The sequence below is a fragment of the Musca vetustissima genome, unplaced genomic scaffold (assembly GCF_032173495.1).
Source record: "Musca vetustissima isolate MV318-11 ecotype Yass unplaced genomic scaffold, APGP_CSIRO_Mvet_v1 utg9427, whole genome shotgun sequence".
Lineage (NCBI taxonomy): Eukaryota > Metazoa > Arthropoda > Insecta > Diptera > Muscidae > Musca > Musca vetustissima.
Genome location: NW_026884339.1, coordinates 74,258 through 88,418, shown reverse-complemented (window position 1 = coordinate 88,418; position 14,161 = coordinate 74,258). Strand labels below are relative to the sequence as shown.

Below are 14,161 nucleotides of genomic sequence, written 5' to 3'. Positions count from 1 at the left end.
TTCATATCCGCGTAACTTGTACACTTCTTTTCATGAATAAGTAGGTAATAATTGTGTTGATTGTGTGCCAATCACCAAATTTTGAATAGTTTTGCTAAAATTTCCTAAAAGTATGAATCATAGATGCAGGTATAATTATTTTAAGAAAAAAATTTTCATACTAACAAGGAGATCTTCTAATTTTATGCGAAAAATCGTGTTCGTTCTGTAAATTAATGAAAATTTTATCCAAAGCTGTATAATTTTGTCACAAAAACTGGCCAAAATACCTACATTTTGTAATTGCAAATAAAGTTATATTCATTTTTATTTTTTTATTATTTTATCTCATTTTACCTCAAAAAAACAAAACAGACGTTTATGGTACACTACAGTACAGTTCAAGTAAGTGGAACGCTACGATTTGTATTGTTCCGACCAGTGGAACACTACGATTTTTAGTGTTCCGAACAGTGGTACACAACGATTTTTAATGTACCGCAGTCGGTACACTACGATTTTTTAGTGTACCACTGCCGGTACACTACGATTTTTAGTGTACCGCTGTCGGTACACTACGATTTTTTAGTGTACCGCAGTAGGTACGCTAAGATTTTCGTTGTGCTCCGGAACAGTAACGCTAAAAATATTTTTAGTGTTTGTGTACCGGTACAGTACATTATTTTAGTGTACCTATCCACCTTGGTACGGTACAGAACACTATGGAACGGTACCATAATGTTTATTTTCGAACGCTGGTTTTGATGCAATTTGTTGCAACAACTACAATAGATTACAAATAAAAGAACATTTTGTATGATGGCAAAAACACAAAGAATAATAGGAAGAAATCTGCGATTTAATTAATTAATTCACAGTTTATTATTTCACTACATAATTGTGTGCCTTTTTATTTAATTCCGATATTTTATTTCCCCAAATTCTTAAAGTGGCCTGTTATGCTATGATTTGCTTTTGAAAAAAACATTTTTTTTTTGTTCTTTCATAATTTTTATTTAAGTTTTTCACTGTTAAGCGGCTCATCAGGCAAATTTGGGTTTTCCATAATTTTTAAATTTTTTTTCTTGAGAGACAGATCCTCACCCAAAATGTCTGTATTTCGCCTCCACAAATCAAACTCGACTTAAATATTCCTTATTACCTTCATACATTTCTTTGCAATACTTGGTTCAGCATGCATCGTTATCAATGGGATTTCCAATGGCATTTTATTGGTTGTTTTCCAGTTAAAAATTTGCTTACTATCATTTATAATATTCTAAATCGTCATAGAATAAGTATTGTGTAAATATTTTTCATAAAAATAGTTATTACTTATGTTTTTGTGGTCAACTCCCTTTAAATTTATTAGCGAAAAATTTCGCACAAAATTTCATCTCATTCTCCTACTCCCTGTAATTCAGAATACCTAATTTTTCCCCAAAGCGGATTTTTTCGCTTTCGAACTTCATTCAGAATAAGGCGAAAGCGAGAATGCGAAAAAATCCACAGGAAAATGTTGTTTAGAATAAGGCGAAGGGAATGAGCGAGTAAATTCACATGGAATTGACATCCAGAATAAGGCTGATAGTGGACATCCTTGCAAACAACACAATTGCAACCGGCTGTGTCCAGATGATGAGCATCGATCACCTCTAAGAGGTGATCGATGCTAATATATTCAAATCCGAAGCTCAACGCAAATCAACCTCCATCGTTGATTATATCGAAATCTTGTGGTTGTTGTATTTTTGATAACAAATAAAACGATGGATCCACTCTGCTTATGCTTTTAAAGTCACGGTTATAGCTATGTTATCTATGTGGCACAATTCCTTCGGCTACCGTAATAAAATCCTACATCCGCTAATACACGTTAAAACTCAATGTAGGAATTTTGACATATTTCAGGCTCTCAATCGCGGGACTAAAAATTGGAAATCGATGCAATCTTGCTTGGGTTGGCTTTAAGTTGACTGATAAACCGATCGAGAAGTCCGTAAAACCAACTGCATCTGAAGTCTCAATAGCTTTACAGTGAGAAAACTGGCATTACATTTTAATTGAATCTGGAGGCAATGGTAACATTTAGCCTAACCTACCTATATTGATATTCTCCATTAAAGAAGACAAAACAAATAAAACCCAATCATTATTTGTTTGTAAAATATTATATATAATTAATATGTTCCATACAGTTAAAAAAATCAAATTTTAAATCAAAATCAAATTGTAATTATATACGATTTACCAAACAATATCAGAGACAAAATGTTTAAAGAAGGCGGCTGGGGTCTTGGGCGGTTGGGTCTATATTAGTAAAAAACAAACAAAAAAAGAAGAAGCAAAAAATTATAAAAATAATCGGGAGGTTTAGGCGGTTTTTAGCGTCAATGGGTTAGAACAAAAAATATTTATAAATGTAAAATATTTCTTTTTTGTTTTATTTAGGGAATTTCTTCCATCCTTCAATCTTTATAAAACACCAAAAAAGTTATTTATGTAGGTAGTATGTTCGCCAAATAAACATTTGTGTGTGTGTTTCTTCTTTGTTATTCTCATATGTAGAAAGTAAACGGCAGCGACATCGAGGGAATATCTAGATTTGTTTTTTTGTATTTTTTCTTTTTGTTCTTTTAACCCAATATATCTATTAAACACCATCATTAGCTAGTATTTCGTTTACGCATAAAAACAAAACAATTATTTGAATTTTAAAACATTTTGTGCTTAATAGAGATATTGAGTTAATTTGTAATTACAATTTAGCAGTTATTTGGGGATTGATTGATTGATTAATTAATTCGTTTGTTTCAACTGACAACGGCGACCACCACCACCGCTAGGCGTTAGTCCAGAGGCATATCATCGCGTTACCGGCGCATTTGAAAGCCAATGGTACCATCTGGCCCTTTGGGCAAACGTAATAAATGTTCATTTTGCTGTTGTCGCAACGACGCCGTCGAAGAAACACTTCCACCCACTACAGGTGACCAGGTTTGCTGTTGTTGCTGCTGCTGCTGTTTTTGCTGTTGTGATGACTTGTGATAATGCTGCTGTTGCATTTTTTGCATTTGCTGCTGCTGCTGATGATTCAACGTGGGCACCGTTGCTGTTTGTTGGTATTGTTGTGCTGCCGCCGGCTGTCCAATGGCACCCATGGGTCCATGCCCCAACAGTGGCATACTGTTAAATGTGCGATTATTATTGTTGTAGGCAGGTGATTGTGGTTGCTGATTACTATAATAAAAATTTTGTTGTTGATAATTCGGATGGTATTGTTGTGGTGGTGGTGGTTGCATTTGATATTGTTGTTGTTGCTGCTGCTGTTGAAGTTGCTGCTGATATTGATAGTGATTATTATAGGGCGGTGGGCCACCACCTTGAGTTTTGGGCGAATTCATTTTCGTTGGACCAACATTTAATGGTGTTGTTGGATACGATGGCGTTGTTGATGTTGTTGTAGATGCCGCCGTCGATGGTGTTGAAGGTGTAGAATTACTGGTAGACGTTGCCACAGTGGGAGATGATGCAGCTCTGCAAAGAAAACAATATAATAAACATTCAGCATAAAATTATATAGTCATATTTTCATAGCCTACACAACTATGTTGCCAGGGTATTTTAGCTCTGTGTGGCCTCAAAAGTTGGTAAAGCCTCGAAATGGAGCAAAAACTTTATTTTTGTCTGTTTTTCGAGTCGCTCTAGAAGTCACAATTATGACCCGAACACCATTAAATTTTGTATGGAGATGTGGATTTTACCATCGAATAAGTCTGACTTTTGTGGGAAAAAATTACAAAAATTTGCATTCTATGGCGTCCTGAAGAACATAAACTGGAGAAGTTAACAGTATATCGAAGAGGAGTGATGGTCCTTTTAATTTATACTAATAATATTGTTGTGTTGTACTCAGATGATTTATAGGTAAATATTTACCTTACCACACTAGAGGGCAAAAACAGCGACTGATGGCTTCGTAATTGTACATAAAGTTCCGGTTATGGTCAATGACGATAGCTATAGTTTTCGATAGTGATCAGTTGATATTCAGGGGATGAAATGGATCGAAAACGTTATTTTTGTTTGATTTTCTAGTTGCTCTAGAGGCCACATTTATAAGCCACCCATTTAGCCAACTAATTGGAAGGGCTGAACTTTCTGTGTTTAACTACAAAATTTGCACCTGAGAAAACAAGATTCTTCAAATTTTGTAAGTCAGGATGAGAAAGAGAAACAAAAGAGACCAGAATAGTGCAAATATCGGGAAATATTACCCAGGCTCAGAACATAAATTCGCAGAAAGTTCAAGTTTTGTTGTGGATGTGAAGGCTTATTGTGATATACACTGTCCGATTATACTGTTCCGCTCACTGGTTTCTGCAATGTCTAACCTGATCTTAGATCTATTTTTGACTGTTTTGAGTAAAGTCATTAACAGAACCTTGAAATCTGAGTCACATATAATGGTCTAGGATTTAATACCAGAATGTATTTTACGGTACATCAAAAATAAATGAGATACTTAAGAAGGGGTTTAGAAGAATTCCAAATAGTGAACTAGTGTGATTTTAGAATAGGAATAATCCGGACCACTTTCCTTATATCTTGAATTATCCATTGTGAAACAGATAACTCTAGGAATTTATTTTTTTATTTTGGCCAGAAAACCCAGCCCTATTGCACCAAGCTAGTTTAAACAAGGAACCGTCTGGACCAAGGGCTTGGATTGTCTCTATCTCACTGAATGTGAATGATAATGGGCTGCAAGTCTTGCATAAGATTATTGCATCTGCGGATATTTACTCGCGTGATCCTTGCTAAATGTCATTGGAGAAAATAGCAGGGAGATTTTTATTTTTTTTTGGAACCTCAATTGTAGTTGGCTTTATTATAAATTATACAGTAACAAGGATGGGTATACGGTCCGAATTTAAGGAGGCATTGGTTTGCCAGTATGAATAAGGAAAGAACGAGGACTAGCTAGATTCGATATCGCTTATAACGATGGTCAAGGGACCGGAGAAATTAGTCGTTATAAAATCGCTAATTGTCGTTATAAACGATATCAAATAAATAGCACGGCCTCTTTCGGGACTTTGGATAATGTTGTTATAAGCGATATGTCGTAAAAAAAGGTGTCGTTATAAACAAATTCAAATATTACGCAGTTTTGATAAATGGCAAAAATGCTGTTGACAGCCGGAATATATACATTGACATTTCAACATCTTCAGAATAAACTGAAATGCTCGTAATATCTAAGAAACGATCGGACCGAATGAAAATTTTTGGTGATCTTAAAATCTGCACATTTTGCTGTCGTCGGTATGGGATTTTATGATCATTCGATGTAAGAATTGAAGAACTATAAGGAGTGTTAAATGGAAGCCTAGTTTGAGTTCTACTGAATCGAGAATCTATGGTTTTTTGATTTGGTACAATACATAGAGGTAAAACAAGATTCAAAATTGATTATGGTGTAAAAATTCGGATCATAACATGTAATATTCTACAGCTTTTTTAAATCGTTATTTCATGATATCACTATTAGTGATAAGATTAGAAGTAGTAACAAGGTCTCCAAGTCATTGGTCATGGTTATGGTTAACTATTTTAGGTCTCATATGAAAATAGAAGTGTGTTTTATGTGGCATACATTTGAAAATGTCCACTGTAACGACACGATACCTTTGGCACGAAAAAAAAAAAATTATTGTGTATTTGTTTAAATGTCCAGCTATATTTTCCTCGAATAATATAAAATTAATACAAAAAACTATCCACCCCGGTAGTGTGTCTCACTGTTGTAAGAGGTTACTCCAGCCAGTTTTTAAAAAAAAGTTGGACGGAGTTACTATGAAGACCCACATTACAGAGAGAATCAACTTCTTCGACATTTTTGTAATACCTGTTTTTGCCTTAGAGAATTAAAAATAAAAACGAAAACTGTCTTGGAACGAGTGAATTAAAAACATTTAAAGCAATTGATATTCTAGCTATTACTATTCTTTTCAGATTATCCTAAAAAATTAAATCATGAAAACCCCTAATAAAAATATAAACTCAAAAATGTGAAATGGAATTGTAAATCGTCTTCTTAGAAACACTTTCCCAATTATCAAGGATACTTTGGACAACCAATTTTCCTTTCCCCTTCTTTTCATAATATCTATCATCACTTACCGCTGCTCATCATCTTCGGGATTTTTCGCCGAACCCAATATCCGTAATCTTGCCTCAGCATATTCTTGTTCCCGCTGTTTCAGTGTCTTAATCGGCTGCTTCGGTCGCATACCATTATTGCGAGGCTCTGACGATTGTGTGGGACGCCGTAATATTTTCACCGTTTGATTGACAGTGGGCTGAGTATAGTTGGCCGATGAATATTCATCGTTTGGCTTGTGTAAAACCATCATGACCGGTTCAAAGGTAGCCGCCATATCATCCAATGGTGATTTTACAAAATTCTTATTTCCTGCTGTCGTATTTTGCGTAGACGCGGAAGAATCCTGAGCCTGAGTTGAAGTACGTTGTAATAATTTCATTTGTGGTTGTTGGGGATTTTTCAACAGTGATAATGAAGAGGTGTTGGTGGCAGTAGAAGAAGAACTTTGACTTGAAAACGTTTGTTTTGTCGATTTGGAGAAGCTGATTCTCTCTGTTGTGGTGGTGTCTTGTGATGACGCTTTTAAGTTTTTCAATGAAGTCTGTAACTATAATATGTTAATACATCATTAGAATGAATGATTTATTATTGTCTTCTAGAAACAGAGTTTACTTACACCTGCTTCGTCAAATTCTTCCCAATTGTCTAGCACATCGTCACCATTTGACATGGCCTTTATTTTCACACAAAATGCAAATCAACAATTGTTTGTCGAAGTTCCAAAGGGACCAACAATGCTGGCTGGCTGCTACGTCCGTCCCTACGTTAACTTCCAACCGAGTTACTGAGAGGTCACAAAAATCTCAAAGAGGATTTTTGTTTGTCCGTCTTGCGTTGTGGTGACTCAATTGCCTTCCATATGGCAAATTTGCTTTCGCTGCTGCTTTTTTCCTCACTCTGATGTTTGAACCTTTTGTGTAATCAATGTTGAAGCATTTATGCTGGCACTGACTGAGCAGCAGCAACAACAAGAACAATAACAACAAATTACAGAACACGCACAACCTACACAGAGAGCGAGAGCGAGCGAAAGGTGGGAGTATGGGGGAATATGTCAACAAGCCTATCACCTATCTATTAAATGCCAATGATTTTGTTGTCCGCCAATGTTGTTGTTGTTCGTATTATCCTGATCGCCAAGACGTTCTCGATCAATCGCAATCACAGGTCCACCACTACTTCTTCTTCGTAGTCCAACAATTTCCGTCAATGCTGCTTCTGCTAGTGCTACTGCTGCTGATGTCGCTGTTGCTTTCTTCTTCTTTTTCGCCCTGCCTTCGTTATGGTATTTTCTTTCTTCTTCATGCAATAGAGCCAGCTTGCGTTACAAAATATCAAAGTGTTTGGTTTGTGATCAATTTAAATCTATATTTAATTTGGATATTCGACCCAAAAAAACACACACACACTTTTGCCACGAACAATTTGATTAATATTTTGTGTGGAAAAAAGAAAACGAGGCGAAATGATGTTCTTACACTTTTACATATTTTTAAGCAGGGTTGCAGCGAGTAGTAGTAGGAGACGAATTGTCATACCCAATGATGTACTGTGGCGGTAGTAATGCGCAGGGTTGTATGTGGAAATATTAACAGAGGGTGTATTCCAGTATGCATTCAGGTGGAATACAGCTGGCAGATGTGTTCTGCTAGTAACCATGGTATAATTATTACAAGGTAGGTGACTTGTTCCATCAAATTAAAATAAATATTTTGTGTATGTGTGTGTATTGTTTTGAATACAATTTCAAATAAATTCAAAATAAATTTAAATATATTCAAATTTAATTGAAATGAAAATGATGTTTTTAAAGCGGTGTACACACTATCATTTTTGAGTGACAGTTTCGATAACTTATCGGTTGTTACAGTTTTGTTGTGTTGTTTGTAGCTAATTTGTGCTAATAAGACGCCGTAAAAAAATATATTAATAAAAATGGATGATAAAAAAATTGGATGTAAAATAATCAAAAATAGGCTTCGAATTTTATTGGTTTCTTAATGAAATCTCGGTCTCACAATTTTTTTGTGAGATTGTTGTTGACCATTATGTGGATTTTTATGGGCGATTTTTTTGATAAATCAGCTTAAATACAATTCGCTCAAAATTGTCATTCGGATCATAAATGTGACCCGTACTTTGTTTACAATTTAACATCAACAGACGACGGACACGCATAAATCTACTCAGAAAGTGATTCTGTGCATTTTTTCAAAAGGAACCATGTATCTACCTCCTTTTTTCATTTTGTTGTTATATAAATTACCTTAACGGTCAATGTTGTTATTATTATTATAATTTATTTGAAATAAACAGAAAAACAAATTAAATAAAATAAAAAAAATTATTATAAACAAAACAAAAAATAATAAAATAATATTAAAAAATAAAACGTATACAACGAAAATTAAGCACGTCCTCATTTTTTATAAATAAAACAATAGACAGAGAGAATAGGGCAAATGTCGTAGTATTAGCAACAGTAGAAATTAAATTGAATGAAAAAGAATAAACAAACAAATAGAATGAAAATGAGACGAGTAAATAAGTCCTAGGACAGAGAAATGTGAAAGAATCTCCTTGCCTGTCTACTTTTGTGTTTTGGGATCACGATAAATGCCTGTGAATAGTACAGCCTTGGCGTGAATAGTACAGCCTTTTTAAAAAATAAAACGTACACAACGAAAATTAAGCACGTCCTCATTTTTTATAAATAAAACAATAGACAGAGAGAATAGGGCAAATGTCGTAGTATTAGCAGCAGTAGAAAATAAATTGAAAGAAAAAGAATAAACAAACAAATAGAATGAAAACGAGACGAGTAAAAAAGTCCTAGGACAGAGAAATGTGAAAGAATCTCCTTGCCTGTCTACTTTTGTGTTTTGGGATCACGATAAATGCCTGTGAATAGTACAGCCTTGGCGGTATTATCATAGATCAGGAACATAAATGGATGGTTACATTCGAATTTGGTTGGTTCGGCGGCTCGTGCTAAACGGAAACTGAAAACAACTGTTGCTGCTGCAGCAGTACTGCCCTCCTCATCAACCTTGATTTTGGTAACATGTTTGGCATCACCAAACATCAGGCTTGTTTCCGTGGAGAAGCCACTCAAGTTGGCGGTATGCTCGAAGATTGTTGATGCCCAATTTGCTTAGAATCGGTACCAATTCCAAATTCTCCACGTTTATGCCTCATGGGTACGAAAGAATACTGGAATTTGGAATCGAATTTATCCGACCATTGAACCAGTCAAATGGTTTTAGCATTAGCTAAAACCATTTGACTGTCGGAGGTAACATCACAGGGATTTAACATTTCGGGGATTTCGTTGCGTGTTACATTTGCAATCCAGTTGTTGATTTCCATGCGTCCCTCTTCGGCTTTGGTTCTGAAGTCCAACGATTCAAGTTCATCTTCAACGATTCAAGTTCACCTTCATGCAGGCAGCCAAATTGATGGACTTATCTAAGTAGATATGATCGGCAGCGGTGAACTCCAAAGGCATTTTCTTGGTACGGTTGTAGCGCATTTGTTTCTCCAGGCGATAGCCATTGTTGACATGTTTCTTGTTCTTGGCCCACTGCAGACGTAGTCCCTGAACCTGCGTATATTTATTTTATTTTTGGCAGAAGAAGCCACACGTACATAGTTGCTTTTTTGTTATTCACCTCAAGCTGCCCTATCTTGCATTATTATACCATGTTAGTAACCATGGTACAAGAATGCAAGGAAGAGCAACTTGAGGTTAATAGAATAAACTATATAGGTTGTTGTAGCAGGTTGGCTGTTGGTGAATTTTTTTCCTTAAAATCGTGGCATAATTATACAAGACATGGTCTGTTCTCGTACTGCAAGAATCTACTAGATTTTACTATTTTCTTCGATAACTTAAAGGAATTTTCGTTATCGTAGTAAAAAGTAGTAGATTCTTGCAGTACGGGAACAGACCAATAGTCTCATGCTGTCATATCTTTCCATTTTTTCATAAATTCAGCTTTCAAAATGTAAATAAAAAATATGTGAAAAATTGCTAAATTATTTATATTTATAAATATGTTGAAGTTCCCTGTGTCTAAAACGTATAAATATAAGTTGTAACAATCATGGTAAAATCTTGTGCCACCTCTATTAGTTTTAGCCATAAATCTATAGACAATAGACTTGTAGTCCCGGACGGACAATTGAATAGATGGTGGGCTTTGCTGACAGGAGGGGCACCTTTTTAGGTTTTCGGGGACAATGCGCTCTCGATACGAATTGAGAACAATACTTGTGTCAGGAGGAAGCCTCTCTCTGTCCGAAATTACAGGATGAATGTCGCTATCAACGATCTGTTTATATCCGATGGAATGACGTCTTGGATGCCATCATGAAGTCATGACCTATGTGACGCGAAGGTGGATATGCCATCACTGTGTGATGGTTGGGATTACACGGCACATAGCTTGCCACTCGAGAAATTTGGCCGAGTAAAATGGTAAACAGGATTGGCTGTTGTGTTGATTTTGAAGTATTGCCATCTAATTTTGGAATATTACTTGATTTGCGTTCCCGAATTTTTCAAATTATTTTGTACTCTGAGAGCGATTTTGAAATGTTTCCCTTCTACTAGCTTTACTATTAAAAAAGTATTGGAACAGACCAATTATGTTGCTTGACTGACGACATCCCGGCTGCATTAGAGACCCTAAACCCTGGATACTGGTGAAAGAAGAGAAATAGGATTTATCTGGTTTTACGATTGGAATAATTCGGGCAAATTTCCAAATACAGTATTTTTCGGTTAATTGACCCTACGGTTAATTGCTTTCTACGCTTAATTGAACCACATGATCGGGCAACAAATATTTCATAGGAAAATACATGTAAATTTTCTCGGATAATTAAACCCTGTTAATTGATTTTCCCGCTTAATAGGTTCAAAATGCATGCCATGAAAAATAAATTTCCTTTTACTTTTCACCGGTTAATTGCATAATAATAATTGAAAAATAATCTGTTTTTTTTTACAAACATATTGGACTTAATTTGTGAAAAAGACTAGGTGGGACCTCTACTAATTCAAAACATATGTTTATTGCTAAGGAAAAACTGCGAGAAAGCGTAATTTGTATTTGACATTGAATTTTTTTTTAAATCATTAGTAGTTCTAATTATACGTGGGTTCGGATAATTGGTTCCTCGGTTTCCAAATTTTGATGTGCAATTAACCGAAAAATACTGTATTAGGAATTACCAACTGTGGCATCGATAACTCGAGAACTTTGGCCAGATATCCCAGCCAATTCCCAATTAGTAGCGGATTTATCTGGTTTTAGGAATAAAATAATCCTAACAACTTTCCAAATATTACAAATTACCAACTGTGACATCGACAACTTGAGAACTTTGGTCATATGAACCGTCGGGACCAAGATCTTTGGATGGGTTGAATTTGGAAATAATTGCCACTTTTAAGATTTTTGTACCTCCGGATAACTGTTCGCTTTATCCTCTCATGCATAGATATATGTTCAATGAATTGGCGGTAGAACTGCAGTGTCATATTTACATTTGAACATTACAAAGGGTTATTTTGTTTATTTGAGATATTTTTACAAATTTATTAAATAAACAAAATGTCGCGAAAAATTAATGGAATCTGAAGATTTTTTCACAGTATGGGCTTACAAATATGATTATATTAAGAATATAGGTTATCTTTTGTCAACAAAGAAAAAATACACCTCTGACTTATGGACTTTAATGTCAGAATAAATAAAAACATTATTAACAAACACGACGAAACGAATATTCTTAGTCTTTTAAATGCATACCACAAGAAAATTCAATTCACCATCGAAAAAGATGTTGAAAACAAACTACCATATTTGGATATGCTAATTATCAGGAATGACAAAAAAATATTAACAGAATGGTACACCAAAGAAACATCATCAGGACGAATCATAAATTACCACTCGACGCAACCAAGGAATATGAAAGTAAATACTGCGAGAAGTCTTTTAAACAAAATAAAATACATCACAGACGAACAATACATAAAGAAAAACATCGAAAAATACGAAGGAATATTGAAGAAAAATAGTTACCCCCCCGGACTAATAGATGAGATAATACATGAATACAATAACCAAAAACAAAACAACCTAAAAAACGATATTCAGAAAATTAATTTTATCAGTGTACCTTACATACCGAACTTGACTGAAACAAAAAACTTGCGAAACATCATAAACGACATAACAACAACAATAGCGCACAGATCAAACAGTACACTCCAAATGATATTTAAAAGAACGAAACCAAAAGAAGAGAAACAAAAACAAAACAATGTTGTATACGAAATAACATGCAAAGGCAGCGAAGATGAAAAATGCGGTAAAGTGTATGTGGGTACAACAAAACGTATGCTAAGCGTGAGAGTGAGTGAACATCAAAACGACATAAATAAAGGAACAGAAAAAACAGCACTCTCACAGCATATAAAAGAGACTGGCCACACAGCTGACTTTAAGAACGTCAAAATATTAGACAAAGCTAAAAATGAAAACAAACGATACACATTAGAAAGTCTGCGAATACAACAAAGAATTGCCAGATCAATAAACACAAAGGAAGACAAAGACAATACCAAGCTTCAGTATTCTATTGCAATTAGTTAACACCAGTTCTGTGATATACCTAATTTTTAACTGTGATTTATTTATTTATTATTTATTTTATTATTTATTTTTATTATATAAATGTTGGTGGAGTCCCGTTTTTTAATCTAAGTAAATAATAGAAAAATGACAAATAATTAAAGTAAGTTAAAAATAAGTGCAATATTTAAAATGTAATAAATGAAATTACATCTTCATTTTTATTTTGTCAATAGATTAATAAAATCAGCTCTTGAAAATGTTGGAAAAAAGCCAACGAAACGTCGAGCGAAATATGGAATAAAATCGTTTTATTTTCATACAAAATTATCTGACCAGAAAAGCCCAACAAGAAACATAAAGATTCAATAAGAAAAAACATTGGTCAACAACAGAAATAGAAAAAACAAATTATGTTCAGTTGGGAATATTTTTATATTTAGATATTGATTCACTCACAAATCAAAATATTCTTCTTACCAATTTTGTAAAATTCATCTTTAAACAAATGGATTTTACAATTTTTTTTTTATATTTTTCAAAACATTACATACACAGTCGCACATTTTGAATACGACTAAGAATGCCAACTGTAAAAAAAAAGTAAATTATTATGTTGCTCATGGCATAATTACAGAAGGTAGTCTCATTTAAGAATTTTATGATAACAGCCCTTTTTAATTTGGAACTCATCTATTAATTGGTCTGTTCCCGAACTACAAGAATCTACTACTTTTTACTACGATAACGAATTTCCCTTTATGATATCGAAGAAAATAGTAAAATCTAGTAGATTCTTACAGTACCGGAATAGACCAAATTTTAAACAAATTGAATAATAAAATTTTATGTATGTCGATTGGCATATTTTCAATAAATTAAACAAAATATGTTTTGTAAAACTGAACATTGCTCTCAAGATTTGACCATGGTTGTTACATCTTATATTTATAAGTTTTAGAGGCAGGGAACTTCAAAACATTTATAAATTTATTTTATTTTGTGTAGGGAAACAGAACGTTTGTTTCCATTTCCCATTTGAAATCAGCTGTATTTTGATTCGAATTTTCGTCGACCTATTTCATAAAATTTCGCAACGCCGACGAAGAGAACGCCGGCGATTTTCAAAATGTCGTCATTGCAATAATTTGTTGTAGGGATACGTAGTCGAGATAAACGTCGTTTTTTTAGACGGCTTCGACTTCTTGACTTTTCAAAACAAAAAGTCGATTAATCGATTAGTCGAAAGTCGATTTACTTATCCCTAGTTTGTGGACGACCGTCGGGCTTTTTGTGATTTTGGTGAATTTATTTTTTTTAATTAGATCCTCTCCCAAGTTACCGCCAGCCTTACCCCTGATTCGCG

The 14,161-nt window shown here is 34.3% G+C and overlaps 1 protein-coding gene and 1 pseudogene across 1 annotated transcript; both read right to left on the bottom strand.

Moving 5' to 3' along the window:
* Positions 1–2,812: 2,812 nt before the first annotated feature.
* On the bottom strand, positions 2,813–6,890 carry LOC133331319 (ras-interacting protein RIP3). The gene is made up of 4 exons (XM_061539716.1): positions 6,765–6,890; positions 6,166–6,695; positions 3,292–3,516; positions 2,813–3,219 (listed from the first exon to the last, which is right to left on the bottom strand). Exons 1-4 carry the CDS (start codon positions 6,816–6,818, stop codon positions 2,853–2,855), a joined length of 1,176 nt encoding a protein of 391 aa, XP_061395700.1. The 5' UTR covers positions 6,819–6,890; the 3' UTR covers positions 2,813–2,852.
* Positions 6,891–9,259: 2,369 nt separating this feature from the next.
* Positions 9,260–9,864, bottom strand: LOC133331318 (serine protease inhibitor 88Ea-like; annotated as a pseudogene).
* Positions 9,865–14,161: the final 4,297 nt, after the last annotated feature.

Coding starts and splice junctions, on each gene's coding strand:
- LOC133331319 (XM_061539716.1), bottom strand. CDS start 6,818: ATGTCAAATGGTGACGATGTGCTAGACAATTGGGAAGAATTTGACGAA. Junction 6,696..6,764: donor AAGAATTTGACGAAGCAGGT/GTAAGTAAACTC, acceptor AACATATTATAG/TTACAGACTTCATTGAAAAA. Junction 3,220..3,291: donor CAACAGCAGCAGCAACAACA/ACAATATCAAAT, acceptor TTTTTATTATAG/TAATCAGCAACCACAATCAC.